This window comes from Scyliorhinus torazame, chromosome 5, assembly GCF_047496885.1.
Source record: "Scyliorhinus torazame isolate Kashiwa2021f chromosome 5, sScyTor2.1, whole genome shotgun sequence".
Lineage (NCBI taxonomy): Eukaryota > Metazoa > Chordata > Chondrichthyes > Carcharhiniformes > Scyliorhinidae > Scyliorhinus > Scyliorhinus torazame.
In genome coordinates, this window is record NC_092711.1 from 159,084,210 (window position 1) to 159,109,228 (window position 25,019).

At 46.7% G+C, this 25,019-nt stretch overlaps 2 protein-coding genes across 3 annotated transcripts; both read left to right on the forward strand.

Moving 5' to 3' along the window:
- Positions 1 to 371: 371 nt before the first annotated feature.
- On the forward strand, positions 372 to 9,836 carry LOC140422166 (uncharacterized). Its single transcript, XM_072507163.1, has 2 exons — positions 372 to 492; positions 3,444 to 9,836. Exon 2 carries the CDS (start codon positions 3,811 to 3,813, stop codon positions 5,164 to 5,166), a length of 1,356 nt encoding a protein of 451 aa, XP_072363264.1. The 5' UTR covers positions 372 to 492; positions 3,444 to 3,810; the 3' UTR covers positions 5,167 to 9,836.
- A 2,571-nt stretch (positions 9,837 to 12,407) lies between these two features.
- LOC140422194 (uncharacterized) lies at positions 12,408 to 24,586 on the forward strand. 2 transcript variants are annotated; one of them, XM_072507220.1, is made up of 2 exons: positions 12,408 to 12,774; positions 18,704 to 24,586. In XM_072507220.1, the coding sequence occupies exon 2, from the start codon at positions 19,062 to 19,064 to the stop codon at positions 19,842 to 19,844; it is 783 nt and encodes a 260-aa protein (XP_072363321.1). In that variant the 5' UTR covers positions 12,408 to 12,774; positions 18,704 to 19,061; the 3' UTR covers positions 19,845 to 24,586. The 2 variants fall into 2 exon arrangements, with proteins under 2 accessions (XP_072363321.1, XP_072363322.1); XM_072507221.1 differs by lacking the exon at positions 12,408 to 12,774 and adding an exon at positions 12,851 to 13,042.
- Positions 24,587 to 25,019: the final 433 nt, after the last annotated feature.

Sequence of the window (25,019 nt, forward strand, 5' to 3'; positions counted from 1 at the left end):
TCATTGTCCAACCTCCACATTGTGACATCACAAAGGAGCTTGGCCTCTAAATCAGCCAATAGGAATAAATCGGTTCCGCAGTGACGTCACTGCATTTGAGCGCACCGCCCGGCGCGAGGACACGGGAGCCCCGCCCTCACCCTTTGTACTCCCTCCCCCAGCACATCGTCAATACGGTTTCCAGGCAACTGGCTGACAGCTGAGGCCAGAGCGAGACCCCCTCCCACCAACTCAGGACTGCGCATGTCTCAGGGAGAGGGCAATCTGCGCATGTACAGGGTGAGTTCACTATCTCTGACTTTCCCGCTGACTTGTGCCCAATGGGAAGATAGGAGGACCGGAAGGACTCTGTTTCTCCGCCAATCAGAGCTCTCCCATGGTCTCAATGCGAAAGCTGGACATGGAGGTTTCTGCCGAGCAAAGCTGTTGTTCCTCCAACCCTGAATGAGCTTGAGCGACACAGAGGAAAACTTTCCCCTGTCTCCAACATCTGTGAGTAAAACACTTTCTTTTCTCCCCCTTTCCATTTCTTTTCTCATTCTCACCTTCAATTGGTCACTTGCAGCAACTGAAGGGGAAGGAAGTGAATCCAGGGAGGGTGCAGACTCTGCAAAGCTTGGCCCAGGTCTCTCTCTCTCTTAAAGACATTGACATCCTTTCCTCCCTCAGCTTGACACATTTATTTGTCTGGCTAAAAGGACAATCTCTTTCTTAATGTTCACAATTAAAGGGCTGGTTTCCCCAGGAAATGACTAACATTTAAGGGGACAGTAAACAGGGCAAATCCAACTCAGCCAATTACTTCTCTGTAGGTCCACTGTCCATCATCAGCAAAGTGATGGAAGGAGTCATCAAAGTTGCTATTAAGCGGCACTTATTCTGCAATAACCTGCTTCTGGACGCTCCGTTTGGGTTCCACCAGGGTCACTCAGCTCCTGACCTCTTTACAGCCTTAGTTGAAACTTGGACGAAAGAGTTGAATGCCAGAAGTGAGGTGAGAGTAACTGCCCTTGACATCATTGCAGCATTTGACCGAGTATGGCATCAAGGAGCCCGAGCTAAACTGGAGTCAGTGGGAATCGGGGGATAACTCTCCACTAGTTGGAGTCATACCTGGCACAAAGGAAGATGGTTGTGGTGATTGGAGGTCAATCATCTCAGCTCCAGGACATCACTGCAGGAGTTCCTCAGGACAGTTTCCTCAGCCCATCCATCTTCAGCTGCTTCATCAATGATCTTCCTTCCATCATAAGGTGAGAAGTGGTGATGTCTGTGGATGACTGCACAATGTTCAGCACCATTCTCAACTCCTCGGACAATGAAGCAGTCCATGTCCAAGTTCAGTAAGATCTGGACAATAAACAGGTTTGGCCTAAGAAGTGGCAAGTTACATTCGTGCTACACAAGTGCCAGGCAATGACCATCTCCTACAAGAGAGGATCTAACCACCACCCCTTGACATTCAGTGGCATTCCCATCGCTGAAACGCGCACAACCAACATCCTGGGGGTTACCATTGATCAGAAACTGAACTGGACTAGTCATATTAATACTGTAGCTCCCAGGGCAGGTCAAAGGCTGGGAATCCTACGGCAAGTAACACACCATCTGATGCCCCAAAGCCTGTCCACCAGTCATCTACAAGCACAAGTCAGGAGTGTAATGGAATACACTCCACTTTTCTGGATGAGTGCAACTCCAACAACACGCAAGAAGCTCAACACTATCCAGGACAAAGCAGCCTGATTGATTGCATCGCCTTCCACAAACATTCAAACCTTCCACCACTGACAAACAGTAGCAGCTGTGTATATCATCTACGAGATACACTGCAGTAACTCATAAAGGTTCCTCAGACAGCACCTTCCAAACCCACAACCACTACCATCTAGAAGGACAAGAGCAGCAGATACCTGTGAACCCCACCACCTGGAGGTTCACTTCCAAGTTACCACCCTGACTTGGAAATATACTGTCCCTGGGGCAACATCCTGGAATTCCCTCCCTAACAGCACAGGGGATGTCGGGCAGCATGGTGGAGCAGTGGTTAGCGCTGCTGCCTCACAGCGCCGAGGCCCCAGATTCAATCCCGGCTCTGGATCACTGTCCATGTGTAGTTAGCGCACTCTCCCTGTGTTTGCGTGGCTTTCGCCCCCACAACCCAAGACGTGCAGGGTAGGTGGATTGGCCAAGCTAAATTGCCCATTCATTGGAAAAAAATGAATTGGGTACTTTAAATTTAGAAAAAACAAATTTTAAAAAAACAGCACAGGGGATATACCTACACCTCAATGACTGCAGCAGTTCAAGAAGGCAGTTCACCACTACTTGAAATGAAATGAAATGAAAATTGCTTATTGTCACAAGTAGGCTTCAAATGAAGTTACTGTGAAAAGCCCCTAGTTGCCACATATCCGGCGCCTGTTCGGGGAGGCTGGTACGGGAATTGAACCGTACTGCTGGCCTGCCTTGGTCTGCTTTCAAAGCCAGCGATTTAGCCCTGTGCTGAACCAGCCCCTTCGGAAGGGCAACTGGGGATGGGCAATAAATGCCGGCCTAACCAGCATTGTCCACATCCTGTAAATTAATTTTTAAAAATTTAATATCGGACGGAGATATGTCATGTGTTATGTGGTATGATGGTTCTATTATTATTATGATATTCTCTGATATTATTGATGGTTCTGTAATAAAATACATGTATTATTATTTCTAGTTTTGTAAATAGTACTGTACCTACATTATATATTTCCAGTCATACAGTCATTGCAGCACTGACAGAATCCATTTGGGAACTCGAGTCAATGCTGACTCTCTGTACAGCAATCCAGTCAGTCCCATTTCCCCTCGATATCCCTGTTCCCCTGCAAGTTTATTTTCTTCAAGTAACCATCCTATTTTATTTTAAATTATTGATCATCTGGACTTCCACAACGCTTGTGGGCAGTGAGTTCCCTGTCATGACCACTCCATGACTAAATAAAATTCTTCCTCAGAATTTCCCCATCTCTAATCAGTAAATGTACTTGTATGGAGATTCTCTACTCTTGTACAGGTTTTAGTGGGTTTAGATTTGTTGATCAGCACCTTCAGGAAAATTGGGAGGGAAAGTAAGTGAATACAGTCTGTATATTACACACATTTTTCATCCAGTAATATAGATATATATCTGTCTGGCAGCCTGCATGAAGATATTCAGGTCTCTGTGTCCAGGACAGGAAGCAGTGAGCTTGGATCTGTCAATCAGAATCACACCTTCAGGAGAATTGGGAGGGTGAATATTAGATACAGCAGAGTGAGAATGGAGGGAGAGTGTGTGGGATTGAGATTTAGAGCATTTCGGGGAAAGAGAGAGGAAAGAATGTTCAATAGAAACTAGAATTGTCTGTTCTGAGTTTCTATCCTGTACTGACAATGATTACTATTGTAAAATCTGTTCACAGGAAGTTCGAACGAGAGGAGTTTGACGCCAAGATCTCAAACTAAATATCACTTCAAGAACTGACTGAGTCACTCAATTCTTGGGAACCGGAGATCATTGGCCTTTGAATCTAGAAGGAGAAATGTTTGTCTATTCTGTCTGCTTCAAGAGATTTTCAACATCAGTGTGTCTGGAAAAGCACTGAGACACACACACACACCCGTGTGAGACTGCTACAGAGCACTGACTGTGGAAAGAGCTTTAACCAGTGACACAGCCTGACAAAATACTACACCATTCACAGCAGGGAGAGACTGTACAGTTGTTCTGTGTGTGGACGAGGCTTCAACTGATCGTCCAAGGCGGTGAGACGCAAGATCACCCGGACCATGGAGAAACCATGGAAATGTGAGGATTGTGGGAAGGGATTCAAAGCTCCGTGCGGGCTGGAAAGGCATCAATGCAGTCACACTGTAGAGAGGCCGTTCACCTGTTCTGTGTGTGGGATGGGATTCACAGCCCCGTGCGAGCTGGCAAGGCATCAACGTAGTCACACTGGAGAGAGGCCTTTCACCTGCTCTCAGTGTGAAAAAGGATTCACTGACGTTGGCAACCTGCGGAGACACGAACGAGTCCACACTGGGGAGAGGCCGTTCACCTGCTCTGACTGTGGGAAGGGATTCACTCAGTTATCCAGCCTGCAGAGCCACCAGCGAGTTCACACTGGAGAGAGGCCGTTCACCTGCTCTGACTGTGGGAAGGGATTCACTCAGTTATCCAACCTGCAGAGCCACCAGAGAGTTCACACTGGAGAGAGGCCATTCACCTGCTCTCAGTGTGAAAAGAGATTCAAAGACATTGGCAGCCTGCGGAAACACGAACGAGTTCACACCGGGGAGAGGCCTTTCACCTGCTCTCAGTGTGAAAAGAGATTCAGTGACATTGGCAACCTGCGGAAACACGAACGAATTCACACTGGAGAGAGGCCTTTCACCTGCTCTCAGTGTGAAAAGGGATTCACTGACATTGGCAACCTGCGGAGACACGAACAAGTTCACATTGGAGAGAGGCCATTCACCTGCTCTGACTGTGGGAAGGGATTCACTCAGTTATCCAACCTGCAGAGCCACCAGAGAGTTCACACTGGAGAGAGGCCATTCACCTGCTCCAAGTGTGAAAAGAGATTCAAAGACATTGGCAGCCTGCGGAAACACGAACGAGTTCACACTGGAGAGAGGCCTTTCACCTGCTCTCAGTGTGAAAAGGGATTCAGTGACATTGGCAACCTGCGGAAACACGAACGAATTCACACTGGGGAGAGGCCTTTCACCTGCTCTCAGTGTGAACAGGGATTCACTGACATTGGCAACCTGCAGAGACACCAGCGACTTCACACCGGGGAGAGGCCGTTCATCTGCACTGTGTGTGATAAGGGATTTGCTCAATTATCCAGCCTGCTAAAACACAATGTCACTCACACCAAGAGCAGGCCCTTTAAATGCTCTGACTGCAAGAAGGGTTTCAAAAGCTCACAGCTACTGATGTCCCACCAGCGCGTTCACTCTGAGGAGACACCGTTCAGCTGCTCTCACTGCACAAAGAGGTTTAGATCCTCATCCAACCTGATGAAACACGAACGAGGTCACACAGGGGAGAGCCAGTTCACCTCTCCGACTGGGAAAAGCTTCACTCGGTCATCACTTGCTGAGCCACAATGTCACTCACAGCAACGAGAGACCCTTTAAATCCTCCGATTGTGGGAGTGGGTTTAAAAGCTCTCAGGTACTGATGGAACACCAGCGCATTCACACTGAGGAGAGACCGTTCAGCTGCTCTCACTGCACAAAGAGGTTTCAAACATCATCCACATTGCGGAGACACCAGCGAGTTCACACTTGATTCACCTGCTCTGATTGTGGGAGGAGATTCCGTAATTCATCTGCCCTGTTGACACACCAGTGAGTCCACACTGGAAAAAAGCCATTCACCTGCTCTCACTGTGGGAAGGGATTCACTCAGTCATCCAACTTGCTGAGACTCCAAAGGGTTAACAAGTGATGTTGGGTTAGATTCTGCTGTTATTCCTGCTGTTAATCACATCCAGGACTGAACCTGGAGTGGGTGGAGGGATTTGCCTCTTCGTCAACTCCTGGTGCTCGGACGTGGCAACCCTAGTGGGAACTACTGCTCCCCGGACCTGGAATACCCGACTGTGAAGTACCGTCCATACTACATTCCACGGAGTTCACTTCTGCCATCATCACAGTGGTCTACATCCCACCCCAGGCGGAAGTGAAGAAGGCGCTTGATGAATTGTAACCGCTATAAATAACAATGAAGCAGAATACCCGGAGGCCTTGTTCATCGTGGCCGGGGACTTCAACCAGGCCAACCTCGAGTGTACTGCCAAAATTCCACCAACATATCTCATGTCCCAACAGGGGCCCCAACATCCTTGACCACTGCTACACAAACATCAAGGGCGCCTGATGACCCATCCCCGGACCACACTTCGGAAAATCGGACCACCAGACGGTGCTCCTTCTCCCGGCGTACAAGCAGAAACTTAAGCGAGAGAATCCGGTTCTGAAGGTTGTGCAAATGCTGGTCCGAGGCAACAGAAGAGCTCCGATGCAACTTGCTTGGAGTCAGTGACTGGTCCATATTCAAGAACTCGTCAGTTAACCGAAACGAGTATGCCAGCACCATCACAGACTTCATCAGCAAGTGTGTAGAAGATTGTGTGTCAAGGAAGGTAGTACGTACGTTACCCAACCAGAAACCATGGTGAAGGCCAGGTGTGAGGAGTTCAAGAGAGGCGATCCTGACCTATACAAAAAAATCTAGGTACGACCTTTGCAAAGCCAACAGGGATGCCAAGAGACAATACCCGACTAAGCGAGAATCATGGACTCTCATCGATTGTGGCAAGGCTTAAACAACATAATGAGCTAAAAAATCAAAGCCGAGTAGAATCTTTGGTAACAGCGCACCCCTTCCCGATGAACTCAATTTATTCTATGCTTATTTCGAGCAGGAAACCAACAAACCATTGTCATTTGCCCCAGCAGCCTTCGATACACCCATACCTATCATCACAGCGTCCAAAGTCAGATTGGCCTTCTTGAAAGTAAACCCTCGGAAAGCGATAGGTCCTGACGGGATCCCTGGTCGTGCACCCAGATCTTGCGCGGACCAACTGGCGGGTGTATTCGCGGACATCCTCAACCTCTCCCAACTCTGTTCTGAGGTTCCCACCTGCTTCAAGAAGACCACCATCATACCAGGGCCAAAGAAGAACCAGGCAACGTGCCTCAATGATTACCGTCCGGTGGCCTTGACATCGATCATTATGAAATACTTAGACCACAGCTGGAGTAATGTGTGCAGTTTTACTCCCCTTACCTTAGGAAATGTATTGCCACAGAGGAACAGCAACAAAGTTTCACCAGACTTGTTCCAGGTTTGGCAGGACTGTCCTGTGAGGAGAGATTGGGGAAACTAGGCCTCTTTTCTCTGGGGTTATAAGGAATGACAGTGGATTTCATTGAAACTTACAAAATCCAAAAAGGGATAGACAGGGTAGGTGCAGGTGAGATGTTTCCCCTGGTTGGGGAGTCGAGAATCAGGGGACACAATTTCAAAATAAGGGGGAAGCCACTTAGGACGGGTCCCGGAGGAGACATTTCTTTACTCAGAGGGTTGTGAATCTTTGGAATTCTCTACCCCAGAGGGCTGTGGAAGCTCAGTCACGGAGTGTGTTTAAAACAGAGGCTCACAGATTTATTTTTTTGTTTGTTTAATAAATTTAAGAGTACCCAATTATTCTTTTCCAATTAAGGGGCAGTGTAGTGAGGTCAATTCACCTCAACTGCACATTGTTTTGTGTTGTGGGTCTGAGACCCAAAAGACACGAGGAGAATGTGCAAACTCCACACAAACAGTGACCTGGGGCCAGGATCACACCCAGGTTCTTAGTGCCGTGAGGCAGCAGTGCTAGCCACTGTGCCACCCAACTGACAGATTTCTAAATCCCAATAACGCAAAGGGATATGGGGATAGTGGAGAAAAAGACATTGAAGTGGATGATCAGCCATGATCGTATTGAATGGTGGAGCAGGCTCGACGGGCTGAATGGCCAACTCCTGCGCCGATGATATAAAGATAGGTAAATTGTGAAGAGGACATAAGGAGGTTACAAAGTGATATAGAACAGTTAAGTGAGTGGGATAAGATCTGCCAAATGGAGAATCTTGTTGGAAAATGTGAAATTGTCCATGTTGGCCAGAAGAATAAAAAAGCTTATTATCTAAATGGTGAGAGGTTGCAGAGCTCTGAGATTCAGAGGGATCTGGGTGTCCAAGAGCATGAATCACAAAAGGCGAGTATACAGGTACAACAAGTAATTAGGAAAGCTAATAGAATGTTATTGTTTATTGTGAGGGGAATTGAATACAAAAGTAGGGAGGTTATGCTTCAGTTATACAGGACACTGGTGAGACCACATCTGGAGCTCTCATTTAAGGAAGGAAGTAAATGTGTTGGAAGCAGTTCAGAGAAGGTTTACTGGACTCATACCTGGAATTGGAGGCTTGTCTTATGAGGAATGATTGGACAGGCTGGGCTTGTGTCTGATGGAGTTTAGGTGACTTGATTGAACCAGATAAGATCCTGAGGGGCCTTGACAGGGTGGATGTGGAAAGGATGTTTCCTCTTGTGGGAGAATCTAGAAATTGGAGTCACTTTAAAAGCAATAACTTGCCCATTTAAGGCAGATAACTTTTTTTCTCTCAGAGGGTCGCGAGTCTTTGGAACTCTCTTCCTCAAAGGGCAGTGGAAGCAGTCTTTCATTATTTTTAATGCGGAGCTGGATAGATTCTGGTTAAACAAGGTTATCGGGGGATCGGCGGGAATGTGGAGTTGAGGTTACAATCAGATCAGCCGGGAACGTATTGAATGGTGGAGCAGGCTCGAGGGGCCGAATGGCCTGCTCCTGCTCCTAATTCGTCTGTTATCACAACCTTTATAATAAATTATAGCATTTTCCTTCCTACTGATGCTGTGGTTCCCTGTTTTCTCTCTCCCGTCTTAATAGTGGGGTTACATTTACCACCTTCCAATCTGCAGGAACCATTCCAGAATCTAAAGAATTTTGAAAGATGATCACCAATGTATCCACTATCTTTACAGCCACCTCTTTCAACACTCTGGGATGTAGAGCATCAGCTTATGGGGATTTATTAACTTTCAACCACGTTAATTTCTCCAGTACTACTTTTTCACTAATCTCCTTCAGTTCCTCGTGCTCACTAGTCCGTTGGTTCTCTCGTGTCTTTGGGATAATTTCATGTCCTCCATGAAGACAGACACACATTGTTTAGTTACTCTGCTATTTCATTGTACCCCATTGTAAACTCTCCTATCTCTGTCTGGAATGGACTCACATTGGTCTTTGCTAATCTTTTACTTTTCACATTCCTATAGGAGCTTTCCTGTCGTTTTTTTAATGTTTCTAGCCAGTTTGCTCCCATATTCAATTTTCTCTTTATGAGTTCCTTGATCCTCCTTTGCTGAATTCTCAGACACGTTTCCAATCCTCAGGGTTACACTTATTTTGGCAACTTTATGAGTGAAAAGATCTCTTATTTTATCTTCAAATAACAGCCCAAGATCTGGTTGATTGGAGGTGTCCAAAAATACAATTGTATTGCTAATTATCCACCTTAATTATCTTATATAAAAATGAATCAAAACTTCGATCAAATACAACATCAAATCATAAAGAGAATTAAATGAAAACATAAGAAAATATTAGGAAAGCAATAGATGGTTCAGAATTTCTTAAAGCATGAATACAGAACAAACTTTAATCATGAAAACTTATTCTTAAGAAATTCTTTATCACTGGTCTAACCCTTATTGGTTTCAAATTCTCAGCTGAGGCTTCCTGATTTATTCCAAAAACTCTCTCACTTGGAGCATGATTTGTTATCCAGACATTGGTCATTATTTAAGATTTATTAATGTCTATCAAATTAATTAAATGTCTACATGCTCCCACCATGTGTACCAATCCTATGAAGATAATATGTTCTGCATTAACCTTGCTTGTTGCTCAGGTTTTGCGATATTTGTAAATGTTTCTGTTGCTAAGGCTGCAATACCTTTTCGTTACCAGATGTATTTGTAGAACAATGGTTTATTCGTCACGAGGGCTTTTATGCAACTTTTTGTTAAGCAGTGTTAGATTCTGACACACATTAAGTTACTGTACAGCAATTCTCATATTTTATCTGAAACAATGACTTTGCCTTGTGGATTTTCCATTTTCTGTCCATGTACTGAATTTAAGAATTATACTGCAACAATTCTTAAAGGTACCAATAAATCAGTGAAGCAATAAATCTGTAATCTATCAATGAGCTTCTTCCTTTGACCTAATGGAATCTTTAATTTTTCTTGTTACTGGAGTCCACCAGAGGCAAAGTTGTGAGACCGGCCAGTCCAGCAGAACGAAACCCTCCAACCCTCCCACTTCACCAATGTCAGAATGAACGAAATGCAACCCTGGGTGTAATTGAGAGCAGAAACAATAACAACAGAATCCAACCCCTGTAATCAATTGTGAACTTCTGGTGTCTCAGCAGGTACGAGGAAATACAGAATCCCTTCCCACACTGAGAGCAGGTGAATGGCCTCTCCCCAGTGTGAACTCGTCGGTGAGATGTCAAGCTAGATAATTGATTGAATCCCTTCCCACACTCGGAGCAGCTGAATGGCTTCTTCCCAGTGTGAACTCGCTGGTGTCTCCGCAGTGTGGATGATTCACAGAATCCCTTCCCACACTGAGAGCAGATGAATGGCCTCTCCCTAGTGTGAACCCACTTGTGCCACTGCAGGCTGGATAATTGAGTGAATCCCTTACCACATTTAGAGCAGGTGAACGGTTTCTCCCCAGTGTGAACTCGCTGATGTCTCTGCAGGGTGGATAAATGTCTGAATCTCGTCCCACACCGAGAGCAGCTGAATGGCCTCTCCCCAGTGTGAATGCGCCAATGAGCTTCCAGTGCAGATGGGGCTTTGAATCTCTTACCACAGTCCTGGAATTTCCACTGTTTCTCCATGTTTTGGGTCTCCTTGTCTCTCCCTAGGTCAGACAATTGAAGCCTTACCCACCCAGAGAACACGTGTACGGTCTCTTCCCTCTGTGAATGGTGCAATGTTTTTTCAGGCTGTGTAACTGGTTAAAACTCTTTCCACAGTCAGTGCTCTGGAACACTCTCACTCGGGTGTGTGTGCGTCTCGGTGCTTTTCCTGTCACACTGATCTTTAAAATCTTTTGAAGCTGACAGATACGACCAGCATTTGTCCTTCTATATTCGAAGGCCAATGATATTCAGGTGTCTAGGAATTGAGTGACTGCCAGATCCAGACAACATGTATTAGACTTCTGTCTGTAATTCGTCCTCTTCGAATCTCCTGTTAAAATAGTGTACAAAATACATCACTGTCAGTACAGGATAGAAATTCAGAACAGACAATTCTAGTTCCTCTGGAACATTCTTTCCCCTCATTCCCCCAAAAGCTGTAAATCTCAATCCCACACACTCTCCCTCCATTCTCACTCTGCTGTATCTAATATTCACCCTCCCAATTCTCCTGAAGGTGCTGATTCAGGCTGATTGACAGATCCATGTTCATGGTTTCCAGTCCTGGACACAGCGACCATCACAAATAGGAGCTGCAGTCGGCCATTTGGCCCATTGAACTTGCTCAACCCTGTAATGAGCCCAATGGCCGATCTAGCTCAGCACCATTTCCCCACACTATTCCCCCATATCCCTTGGTGACTTCTACATCTCGAAACCTATCAATCACGATCTTGAAAATACTTGATGACTGAGGCTCCACAGTCCTCTGGAGTAGAGAATTCCAAAACTTCACCACATCCTCAAGTGAAGAATTCACTCCTCACCTTATCTTTCAGTCCATTTTCCTACCTGCTCCCCTTAATGCTCAACTCCCTCGTCAATCAGAAATCTGTCTAGTTTCACGGCGCCGAGGACCCAGGTTCGCTCCGTGTGGAGTTTGCACAAAATCCCTGTGTCTGCGTGGGTCTCATTCCCACAACCCAAAAATGTGCAGGGTAAGTGGATTGGCCATACTAAATTGGCCCTTAATTGGAAAAAACATGAATTGGGTACTTTAAATTTAAAAAAGATGTTTTGGTGAGGCGGGGCGGGGGGGGGGGGGGGGGGTGGGTGGGGGAAATCACAATCAAATCCAATTACTAGCCACATGTACTTTGTGTCATGTTGGGGTCAATGTCCACCCCCTCACTTTTCATCCCAATCCCAGGACTGGGCTCCGGAGAAGTAATGGTGGCCGCAGCTCCCATAATCCCCACATGCTGAAGAAACTGCTCTATCCACCGCACAGGCGAGCGGGTGACCGGAATTGCACATGTCCAAGGGAGAGAGGCCCTCAATTGAAAAAATAGACTGGGCACTTTAAATTCAAAAAAATAATTCTGTCTAATTCATCCTTCAATGACCCCCAGACTCCACTGGTTCCTGTGGGGAAAGAATTCCAGAGATTAACAATCCTCTGAGGGAAGAGATGACTGGAAATATATAACGTAGCTACAGTACAATATTACAAAACTAGAAATAATCATAAATGTACTTTACATAACCATAAATAATATATCTGATCTGTACCATATAACAACACTGGACATTTCTCTATCTGATATTAATTTACTATCCCCTTAAATGTCAGCCATCTCTGGGGAAACCAGCCGTTTAATTGTGAACATTAGGAAAGAGACTATCCTTTTAGCCAGACAAATAAATATGTCAAGCTGAGGGAGCAAAGGATGTCACTGTCTTTAAGGGAGAGAGAGACCTGAGCCAACCTTTGCAGAGTCTGCACCCTCTCTGGATTCACTTCCTTTCCCTTCAGTTGTTGCAAGTGACCAATTGAAGGTCAGAATGAGAACATAAATGGAAAGGGGGAGAAAAAAAAGTGTTTTACTCTCAGATGTTGGAGACAGGAGGAAGTTTCTGTTTGTGTGAAGCTCAATAGTCATTCGCACAAAATCCACGCTCTGATTGGCTGGAGAACCAGGGTCCTTCCGGTTCTCCCAGCTTCTCATTAGCCACGTGGGCCGAAGTCCGCCCCTCATTGTCTCCATGAGTGACATTGGCCAATAGGAACTGGATGGACGCTGATCCTTCAGCCAATCAGAGTCTGGGGCCTATGTCATGGCTGCACGGAGGTTCCTTTACTGTCTGCTCAGCAAAGCTGCTGCTTCTCTCGCTTCACACAGACTGAAATTTCCTCTAACTCCTGTAAGTAAAACACTTTCTTTACTCCCCATTAAATTTATGTTCTCATTCTCACCTTCACATAGTGACTTGTTTAAATCCTCAATCCCAGATGAGATGTTTCCCAGGCTGCTGTGGGCCGCAACAGAGGAGATTGCAGAGGCTCTGAGAATAATTTTCAAATCTCTGGTCACAGGAGCGGTGCCAGAGGAAGGAGGACAGATAATGTGGTTCCATTATTCAAGAACAGAAGTAGGGGAAATCCAGGAGATTACAGACCAGTGAGTTTAACGTGAGTGGTCAGGAAATAAATATTCTGAGGGACAGAATTAATCTCTGTTGCGGAGGCAAGAATTAATCAAGGATAGTCAGTATGGCTTTGCCAAAGGGAGATTATGTCTTATAAAGACCGTCCCAAACAAAGGCTGTAACAGGTTTCTGAGCAGCAGTAGCAGTGCCTCTGGTTCTGCACCAGAACAAGGAGATGGAGCAGAGGCTGTGGACAGGGCACGTTCTGCACAATGTCCTCTGCCAATTTGGAGACTTGGAGTCAGACCTCTACATGCTGCTTGACAGTGAAGGGGACTGACTGTCTGACAAGCCAGCCAATCCACTCAGCCTCTCAATGTACACCCTCATCAGTGCCTCTTAAAATCTTCATCTGAGTCCACCCATCGCAGAACCCATCTCTGACCTCACCATCCAATGAACTGGCAAGCAAACTATATTTCACCCTGATCTGGATCCAGGTCCAGTGTTTCACCACAGCTGATCCCAACTCTATTGTGGCTGCTAAGTTTGTGCAGTGTTGTATCTGAGCTGGTGGCAGTGAGGGACAGACCAAATGGCTACCTGTCTTCATGAAGTGCTGAGCTGTTGCTCTCTCTTTTCATCTTTGACCTGCTGTGGCTGAACAGGCAGCATTTTTACGATGGGCCGAAGGGCATCTTTCTGTGCTGTAAAACTCTCTGACTCTTTAAGTTTTGGGTCACTGAAAGCAGGAAATCAGAAGGAGAAATTTGGTTTGAAGGAAGACGGTGGGGGATTGGAAAGGAAGAGATCTACATTGGTCTACATTGTGTGGAGTTTGCTCGTTCTCCCCGCGTCTGCGTGGGTGTCCTCCGGGTGCTCCAGTTTCCTCCCACAGTCCAAAGATGTGCAGGATAGGTGGATTGGCCATGAACAATTGCCCCTTAGTGTCCGAAAGGTCGGTGGGTTTAAGGGGCTAGAGAGGGGGAGTGGACCTGGGTAGCATGCTCTATCGGAGGGTCGGTGCAGAAGGATTCTGTGGATTCTATTTCATTTGAATTTTCTGAGGAGGTGACTAAGTGTGCAGTTGATAATATCTTTTGTCACAAGTAAGCTTACATTAACACTGCAATGAAGTTACTGTGAAAATCCCTTAGTCGCCACATTCCGGTGCATGTTTGGGTACACAGAGGGAGAATTCAGAATGGCCAATTTACCTAACAAGCAAGTCTTTCGGGACTTGTGGGAGGAACTCCGAGCACCCGGAAAAACCCACGCAGACGCGGGGAGAACGTGCGGACTCCATACAGACTGACTCAAGCCGGGAATCGAACCTGGAACCATGGAGCAACAGTGCTACCCACTGTGCTTCCGTGCCGCCCACATGTAGCCTATTTAGACTTTAGTAAGGTTTGTGACAAGGTCTCACATGGGGGACTGGTCAAGATGGGATCCAGGGCAAATTGACACCAAAATTGGCTTCCTGGCAGAGGGAGATGGTCAAAGATTGTCTTTGTGACTGGAAGCCTGTGTCCAATGGTGTTCCACTGCGATCGGTGTTGGGTTCCATGTTGTTCGGAGCGTACATCAATGATCTGAATGTGAATGTTGGAGATATGCAGATGACACAAAAATTGGGGGTGTGGGGAATGGTGAAGAACGCCTCAGATTTCAGGATGATATGGACGGGCTGGTTCAATGGCAGAACAGTGGCAAATTGAATTTAATCCTGTAAAATGCAACCGGTCGAATTTGAGTAATCTCTCCTAACTCAGCAACTGGAGCTGTGTATATAGTTAATGTTAAATAAAATAAGTTTTGTTTGTCTACAACTTGGTGTTATACTCTTCATTGTCCCGTATTAAATACCCATATCCCTGCACTCTCCTGCCCCTCAACCAATTTCCTAACCGTGTCAATAATTTGCCCTCAACTCCGAGGGCTTCCACCTTAGCGAACAGTCTCTTGTGTGGGACTTTATCAAATGCGTTCTGGGAGTCCATATAAATGACATCCATAGACATTCCCCTGTCCTCGACCTTAGTCACCTCCTCAAAAAATTCAGTAAAATAAATCAGACCTGGCTGTCCCTGATCGAACAAAGTTTTTCAAAGTGTTCAGTTACCCCATCCCTAATTATACATTCCAGCAGTTTCCCCACCATAGATGTTCATAATAATAATCTTTATTAGTCTCAAAAGTAGGCTTACATTAACACTGAGGGACTGAATTCAGACTGTCCAATTCACCTAACAGCTCGTCTTTTGGGGACTTGTGGGAGCACCAGGATAAAACCCACGGAGACACAGGGAGAACGTGCAGACTCCACATAGACAGTGACCTAAGCCGGGAATCGCACCTGGGTCCCTGGGGCTGTGTAGCAACAGTGCTAACCATTGTGCTACCATGTCATGTTTGGCTAACTGGTCTGCAATTCCGTTTTTCCCCTTTCACCCTTCTTAAAAAATGAATCCCTTCCCACACTAAAAGCAGGTGAATGGCCTATCCCCAGTGTGAACTCGTTGGTGTATCCGCACTTCAGAAAGTGCAATTTTCCAATCCAGAGGGACAACTCCTGAATCTAGGGAACTCTGGACGATTATCGTTGGGGCATCTACAATGTGCTCCCCGACTTCCGTTAACACCCTCGGATGGAAACCGTCAGGTCCTGGGGATTTGTCACTCTTTAGTTCTATTAGTTTACTAGTTCGTGATGGTATAGTTATGTTAATTGTATCAAGTCCCTGTCCTCTATCGGCTATTAATTTTTTCGGGACTTCTGGCAAGTTATCCCACTTTTCAACTGTAAATACTGAGGCAGAGTAATTGTTCAGCGTGTCTGCCATTCCCCCATTATCACTGACAATATCTCCATTTCCAGCTTTTACTGGGCCGACATTGCTCTTCACCACCCGCTTTCCCTTTATATAACTAAACATTTCTTCTCAGTGATATTGATGAACCTTGCAAGTTTCCTTTCATAATCCCTTTTAGTCGCTCTTACAAGCTGCTTTGTGACCCTTTGCTGGTCCTTGTACCTATCCTATTCGTCCGGATCTGTCCTGTGTCTTGTATTTTTGTGCGCTCTTTCTTTTAGTTTTAAGCTATCCCTAATCTCTTTATTTGTCCATGGCTGTTTTTTTTTTTGTTAAGTGGAGCCTTTTCCTCTCAGGGGTATATACTTGCTCTGTATCTCGTTAAATGTTTCTTTCAATATTCTCCACTGATCCTCAGTTGTTTGACCCATTAACAGATCTCCCCAGTTTACCGAGGACAGTCTCTGTCTCATCCCGTTAACGTCAGCCTTACCCAAGTCTAAAATTCTACTGTCTGGAACGTGCTTTTCACTTTCAAACACTACACTGATTTTAATCATGTTGTGATCACAGTTAGGCTACTAATTAAATTGGGCTCATTACTCATAACTAAATCTAATATTGCCCGTCCCCTTGTTACATCTGGAACATATTGCTGCAGGAAACTATCCCTGACCCCATTCCAGAAATTCACTTCCTTTCTGACAGGTGCTTGTCTGCCTCTCCCAATCTGTGTGTCAGTTATAATCCCCCATTAATACTCCTCTGCCTTTGCTACACACTTGCCTAATTTCTGCCTTTATACAATCTAGCACCTGAGAGCTAACCAGACGGTCGATACACAACACCCATTACAGTTTGAGATTTTTTTTGTTCCTCAGTTCCACCCATGTGGGGCGGGATTCTCCGTCCCAGCAGCCGGCCAATGGGGTTTCCCACTGAGGGCACCCCCATGCAGTTGGGAAGTCCGTTGGCGTGAGCGCGCTGCCAGCGAAGCGGAAGATCCCGCCGACAGAGAATCCATGGTCTCCGCTGGATCCTTCCCCTCATTATATCCTCCACAGCAGACGCCATCTCCCTGGCGCCACACTCACCTGGAGCATCTCGACAACAAGGACTCCGACATCAGACTCCTATTCATTGACTACAGATTCAAATTCCGAGGTGTGCACATCACCAACAACCTGTCCTGGTCTACCCACGTCAACATTACGACCAAGAAAGCACAACAGCGCCTATACTTTTTCAGGAAACTAAGGAAATTTGGCATGTCCACATTGACCCTTACCAACTTTTACAGATGCACCATAGAAAGCATCCTACCTGGCAGCATCACAGACTGGCATAGCCACTGCTCGGTCCAAGACCGTAAGAAACTACAGAGAGTCGTGAACACGCCCAGTCCATCACACAAACCCGCCTCCCATCCATTGACTCTGTCAGCACCTCCCGCTGCTTTGGGATAGAGGGCAGCATATTCAAAGACCCCTCCCACCCGGCTTGTTCACACTTCCAACTTCTTCCATCGGGCAGGAGATACAAAAGTCTGAGAAAACGTCCAAAGACGTGCAGATTAGGTGGATTGGGCATGATAAATTGCCCTTAGTGACCAAAAAGATTAGGAGGTGTTATTGCGTTATGGGGATAGGGTGGAAGTGAGGGCTTAAGTGGGTCGGTGCAGACTCGATGGGCTGAATGGCCTCCTTCTGCACTGTATGTTCTATGTTCTAACAGATTCGAAAACATCTTCTTCTCCGCTGTTACCAGACTCCTAATCGACCCTCTTGTGGACTGACCTGATCTCTTCACACATCTCCACTGAGTAGTGCTACACTCCTATATGCTTCACCCGATGCCTGTGACTATGTATTTTCATTGTGTATTGATGTTTGTCCTGTGTATTCTCATGTATGGAATGATCTGTCTGAACTGTACGCAGAACAATACTTTTCACTGTATCTCGATACACGTGACAATAAACAAATCCAATCCTCACCATTGAGGTGATAGTATTTCTAATCAGCAAGGCTACTCCACCCCCTCTGTCATATTCTCTGTCCCTCCTGTAAACTTTATAACCGGTATATTTGTCCAGTCCAGACCGTCCTGCTACTTCTTTTTGGAACTGTATTGAGTTCCCCTGAGGCCTTCCTCTCCCCCTCCATTAGTTTAAAGTCCTTCTGACCGCCCTATTTATCCTTTCCACGAGGACACTGGTCCCAGATCGGTTCAGGTGGAGACCGTCCCAACGGTACAGATCCCTCCTGTCCCAATACTGATGCCAGTACCCCATGAAATGGAACCCCTCTTTCCTGCACCACTCCTTCAGCCATGTGTTTACTTCCCTAATTTTCTCATCTCTATGCCAATTTGCACGTGGCTCAGGGAATAATCCAGAGATTATAATCCTTGGGACCTGTTCTTTAATTCTGTTCCTAGTTCCTAATATTCCCAAACAGGCCCTCTTTCCTAGTCTTGCCGATATTGTTTGTCCCAATGTGGACCACAACAACTGGATCCTCCCCCTCCCTCTCCAATATCCTTTCAAGCCGGTTAGAGATGCCCCTCACCCTGGCACCGGGCCGGCAACATACCATGTGGGACTCTCGGTCCTGTTTACAAAGGATGTTATCAGTTCCCATAATTATAGAATCCCCGACAACTACCACTTCCTCCCCCCGCTTGAATGGCCTCCTGTACCAGGGTGCAGTGGTCAGCTAGCTCATCCTTCCTACAGTCACTGCTCCGATACCCTGCCCCTCCGAGTCTACTCCCTGGAGATGAGTTATTGGGGAATGAGAGGAAGGAATGTTCCATAGACACTAGAATTCTCTGTTCTGAATTTCTATCCTGTACTGAGTGTTGACTTTTGTAAACTCCTTTTACAGATATTACAAGAGGAGGAATTACAGACAGAAATCTCAATTGTCACGTCTCGGTCTTACAGAGTCACTCGATACCTTGGGATCTGAGTATCATCGGCCCTTGAATCTAGAAGGAGAAATGTTTGCCCGATCTGTCGGCATCAAAACATTTTAAATATCAATGTGACTGGAAAAGCACCGAGACACACACACCCGCGTGAGAGTGTTCCAGAGCACTGACTGTGGAAAGAGCTTTAACCAGGTACACAGCCTGAAAAAACATCAAACCATTCACAGCGGGGAGAGACCATACACGTGTTCTGTGTGTGGATGAAGCTTCAACTGATTGTCCAACCTGAAGAGACTCGAGGAGACCCAAAACATGGAGAAACCGTGGAAATGTGGGGACTGTGGGATGGGCTACAGATCTCCATCAGAGCTGGAAACTCATCGACGCAGTCACACTGGGGAGAGACCGTTCACCTGCTCTCAGTGTGTGAAGGGATTCTCTGAGTTATCCAGCCTGAAGAGACACCAGCGAGTTCACTCTGGGGAGAAGCCCTTCACCTGCTCTCAGTGTAGGAAGGGATTCACTGAGTTATCCAGCCTGAAGATACACCAGCGAGTTCACACTGCGGAGAAGCCGTTCACCTGCTCTCAGTGTGAGAAAGGATTCACAACTTCATCGAGCCTGCTGACGCACCAGCGAATTCACACTGGGGAGAGGCCGTTCACCTGCTCTCAGTGTGAGAAGGGATTCACTACTTTATTGAGCCTGCAGAGACACCAGCAAGTTCACACTGAGGAGAGGCCATTCACCTGCTCTCAGTGTGGGAAGGGATTCACTACTTCATCGAGCCTGAAGAGACACCAGCGAATTCACACTGAGGAGAGACCGTTCGCCTGCTCTCAGTGTGAGAATAGATTCACTACTTTAAAGAGCCTGGGGATACATCAGCGAGTTCACACCAGGGAGAGGCCGTTTACCTGCACTGTGTGTGATAAGGGATTCACTCAGTTATCCAACCTGAAGACACACCAGCGAGTTCACACTGGGGAGAGGCCGTTCACTTGCTCTCAGTGTGAGAAGGGATTCACTCGGTTATCCAACCTGCAGAGGCACCAGCAAGTTCACACTGGGCAGAAGGCGTTAACCTGCTCTTAGTGAGAGAAGGGATTCAGATATCCATACACACTGCAGGAACACGAGCAGGAACACCTGGAAGAAGCCATTCACCTGCTCTGAGCAGGGGAGACATTCAATGTTCCGTCCCAACTACGGAGACACCAGCGAGTTAATTCTGGGGAGAGACCATTCATCTGCTCCCAATGTGGGAGGGGCTTTGTGATTCATCACACCTGTTGTGACTCCAACAAGTTCACAACTTACAGATGTTGGCTCCGTTGTTATTGTTTCTGCTCTCACTGACATCCAGGACTGCATTTTGTTCATTCTGACATCTGGTGAATGGTGATGATTGGAGGGTTTCTTTCTGCTGGACTGGCCGGTCTAACACCTCTGCCTCCGGTGGGCTGACCATTTTTGAGGCTCGTTGCGATTACCTGGTTCCAAGTTTGACGAGGAGCACAGAATGAAAAGGTGTTTGCACGTTGGAAGATATTTAGTCCCCAAAGCAGCCACGTTGCCATGAAGATGGGCTATGGTGGTTACATGGTTCTTTTGACGAATTTATCTGGGTGTTTCTCACAGAAGGAAACTGTCATGGTAGGAGGGGCAAGTTGTCTGTGGTAGATTGGGAAATTACAATAAACGTATCACTGAAAGTGGCAACGCAGGTGGATAAGGAGCTAAGAAGCTGCTTCTCTCTTAGTGAGAGAAGGGATTCAGATATCCATACACCCTGCGGGAACACTAGCGAGTTCACACCTGGAAGAGGCCATTCACCTGCTCTGAGCAGGGGAGACATTCAATGATCCGTCCCAACTACGGAGACACTAGCGAGTTAATTCTGGGGAGAGACCATTCATCTGCTCTCAATGTGGGGAGGGACATGCTTGTCTTCATTGGTCAGGGCATTGAGTATAAAAATTGGCAATTCATGCTGCAGCTGTACAGAACCTTAGTTCGGCCACACGTGGAATATTGCCGACAATTCTGGTCACCACATTACCAAAAGGATGTGGAGGCTTTGGAGAGGGTACAGAGGAGGTTTACCAGAATGTTGACTGGCCTGGAGGATATTAGCTGTCAGGAGAGGTTGGATAAACTCGGATTGTTTTCACTAGAGCGACGGAGGTTGAGGGACGACCTGATAAAAGTTCACAAAATTATGAGTGGCATGGACAGAGTGGATAGTCAGAAGCTTTTTTGCCAGGTTGGAAAAGTCAATTCCCAGGTGACATAGATTTAAGGTGCGAGGGGAAAAGTTTAGAGGAGATGTGCGAGGGAAGTTTTTTTACACAGAGGGTGGTGAGTGCCAGGAACTCGCTGCCGGAGGAGGTGGTGGAAGCAGGTACGATAGTGACGTTTAAGAGGCATCTTGACGCATACATGAATAGGATGGGAATAGATGGATACAGACCCTGGAAGCACAGAAGGTTTTAGTTTAGACAGACATCATGATCCGAGCAGGCTTGGTGGGCTGAAGGGCCTGTTCCTGTGTTGTTCTTTGTATGACGATGGACAATAGACAGGCAACCACTTGCATTTTATTTACATAAAATATAGATTCCTTTCAGAAGCAAAAATTAAACAGCAAAAGTGAAGCTATCGTGGCTAACAAGAAAAGTTAAAGATTCCATTAGATCAATGGAGGACACAATATAGTAGTGAGCCTGAGGATTGGGAACTTGTTTTAAGAATTCAGCAAAGGAGGAACAAGAAACTGATAAAGAGAAAATAGAATATGAGAGCAAACTGGGGAGAACACGAAAAGCTCCTGTAGGAATCTGAAAAGAAAAGATTAGCAAAGACCAATGTGGGTCCATTCCAGGCAGAGACAGGAGAGTTTATAATGGGGAATAAGGAAATGGCAGAGAAACTAAACAATGTGTGTCTGTCTACATGGAGGAAGATACAGAAATTGTCCTAAAAACACGAGCGAACCAAGGCACTAGTGAGTGCGAGGAACTGAAAGAGATTAGTATTAGTGAAAAAGTAGTACTGGAGAAATTAACGTGGTTGAAAGTTAATAAATCCCCAAAAGCTGCTGCTCTACATCCCAGAGTGTTGAAAGAGGTGGCTGTAGAGATAGTGGATATATTGGTGGTCATCTTTTAAAATTCTATGGATTCTGGAAGGTGGTAAATGTAACCCCAATATTTAAGGAGGGAGAGAAAACGGGAAACCACAGACCCATTAGCCTGACATCAGTAGGAGGGAAAATGCTGCAATCTATTATAAAGGATGTGCTAACATACAAATTAGCAGCAGGAGTAGGCCACTCGGCCCCTCGAGCCTGCTCCTCCATTCAATAAGTTCCCGGCTGATCTGATTGAAACCTCAACTCCACAGAGGCCCCTTAGAAAATAAATGTTGGGAGATGGTAATATTCTTTATTATAATAATAATCTTATTATTATTGCCACAAGTAGGCTTACAATAACACTGCAATGAAGTTACTGTGAAAATCCCCTTGTTGCCACATACTGGCACCTGTTCGGGTACACTGAGGGAGAATTCAAAATGTCCAATTCACCTAACAGCACATCTTTCGGGACTTGTGGGAGGAAACCGGAGCACCCGGAGGAAACCCACGCAGACACAGCGAGAATGTGCAGATTACTCACAGACAATGACCCAAGTCGTGAATCAAACGTCGGTTCCTGGTGATGTGAGCAACGGTGCTAACCATTGTGCTACTGTGCTGCTTGTAGTTTCTACACACTGCTGCCACTGGGTATTAATGGTGGAGATGGTGAATGGGGTGCTGATCATGTGCCTACTTTATCTTGTATAAAACAAACTCTCCGATTTGAATAAGACTGTCTGATAATTAAGCACTTCAAAGAATTGATTAAAACCTCAAATTTAAATAATCCAGTCCATTTGAAAAAAAGATCTGCTCTTCAAAGATATATTGGTACAAAGTACATAAGATCTTTGTCGTTGCATTGAATACCTTGACTCCTCACACGGACACCTGGCTGACAAGAGGCACCGATTGGACAACAGCTGGAAACAATGAGCTGAAATGTTTTTCTGGGAGTGAAACTGTTTCACTTTCACCCGGAATCGACTATGTGAGAGTTAAAGGCAATACCAGGCTAAATTACATTGAATATACAACATCGAAACAGCCCAACCAATCCATGCCAGTGTTTAGACTTCACTTGAGCCTCCTCTCATGCGTTCCCATCTGACTCTATCAGTGCAGCCGTCTGTTCATTTCTCCCTCATGTTCATCCAGCTTCCCCATAAATATATCAATGTTATTCACCTCCACCAATCCCTGTGGTAGCGAGTTCCACATTCCCACCACTCTCTGGGGAAGAAGTTTCTCCTGAATTCCTGATGAGATTATCTCACATTGATAGCCTCTAGTTTTTCTCTTACCCTTACAAGTGAAAACATTCTCCATGTGTATCAAAATCTTTCATAATTTACAGCCCTCCATTAGCCCCAAAGCTTTGTATTGTGAAGAGAGCAGTGACCCGGCCTATTCATTGTCTCCTGATAGGTTTAACCTCTCACAATAAAAATCTGAAGACAAAAATGCTTTGTTCGCACTTGAGCTCAGCGCAGTGAGAGCAGGGATGGAGTTACAAGGGAGCCTGAGAAAAGCAGATGCACTGAGAATGGGTGGGCTGGTCTGATCTGTGTGAATAAGCTGGTTAATCAGACTGTTCATGATCGGGGACTTGGTGTTCAGGGTAGTGGAGGAGGCCAAGCGTCAGTCTTCAATAACACAGTAATTTGATCCTGGTGAGCAAGCGGGTGACTTTTGAGGCGATGAGTATTGTGGCGGATAAAGGGGGATGGTGAGTGGTAGGCTGCAGGGGGCCCGGGTGTTGCTGGTGAATGGAAATGCCCCGAATTGGGACGATGCAGGGTTCATGAAGCGCATGCTGAGCCGGATCCCGATAATCTGATAATGGTGGGGGGGACTTCAATACGGTACTAGACCCAGCACTGGATCAATCTAGGTCGAGGTCGGGCAAGAGGCCAGCTGCAGCCAAGGTTCTGAGGAGGTTGATGGATCAGATGGGGGGAGTGGACCCGTGGAGGTTTGCCAGGTCAGCGGCTAGAGAGTCCTCCTTCTTTTCTCATGTGCACAAGGCCTATTCACGGATAGACTTCCTCATGGTGAGTAGGGCATTGATCCCAAGAGTAGAGGGGACGGAGTACTCGGCAATAGCGATTCCGGACCACGCCCCGCACTGGGTGGAGCTGGAGTTGGGGGAGGCGCCCGCTGTGGTGCATGTGATTGCTGGCAGATGAGGAGGTCTGTGGGCGGGTCCGGGGGTGCATTCAAAGGTACATCGAGGCCAATGATAATGGGGAGGTATCGGTGAATGTGGTCTGGGAGGCGCTGAAGGCGGTGATCAGGGGAGAGCTAATCTCAATCAGGACTCGCAGGGAGAAGAGGGAGAGAATGGAGAGGGGGAGATTGGTGAGGGAGAAACGGAGGATGGATAGGAGATACGCGGAATCGCCTGAAGAGGGGCTGCTGAAGGAGCGCCGGAGCCTCCAAACGGAGTTTGATTTGCTGACTACGGGGAAAGCTGAGGCCCAGTGGAGGATGGTGCAGTGGCAGCGTACGAGTATGGGGAGAAGGCGAGTCGGATGCTGGCGCATCAGCTACATAGCAAGGAGGCGGTGAGGGAGATTGGAGGAATCAGGGACAGAGGGGGGAACACGGTGAGGAGTCCGGCCAAAATAAATGAGGTCTTTAGGGATTTCTACGGGAACCTGTACAAGTCAGAACCTCCGGGGGGGGGGGGGGGGCGGGGATGCAACGGTTCCTGGACCAATTGAGGTTCCCGAGGGTGGAGGAGGGACAGGTCGAAGGTTTGGGGGACCCGGTCGGGATGGAGGAGCTGGTTAAGGGGTTGGGGAGTATGCAGGCTGCCAAGGCCCTGGGGCCGGATGGGCTACCGGTCGAGTTCTATGGGAAGTTTGTGGTACTGTTGGGTCTGTTGCTGGTGAGAACCTTCAATGAGGCGAAGGAAGAAGGGATTCTTCCCCCGACAATGTCTCGGGCACTGATCTCACTTATCCTCAAGCGGGACAAGGACCCGCTGCAGTGTGGCTCGTATAGGCCAATTTCGCTCCTCAATGTGGACTCTAAGTTGCTGCCGAAGGTCCTGGCCACCAGGCTTGAGGATTGTGTCCCGTGAGTGATACACAAGGACCAGACGGGGTTTGTGAAGGGCAGGC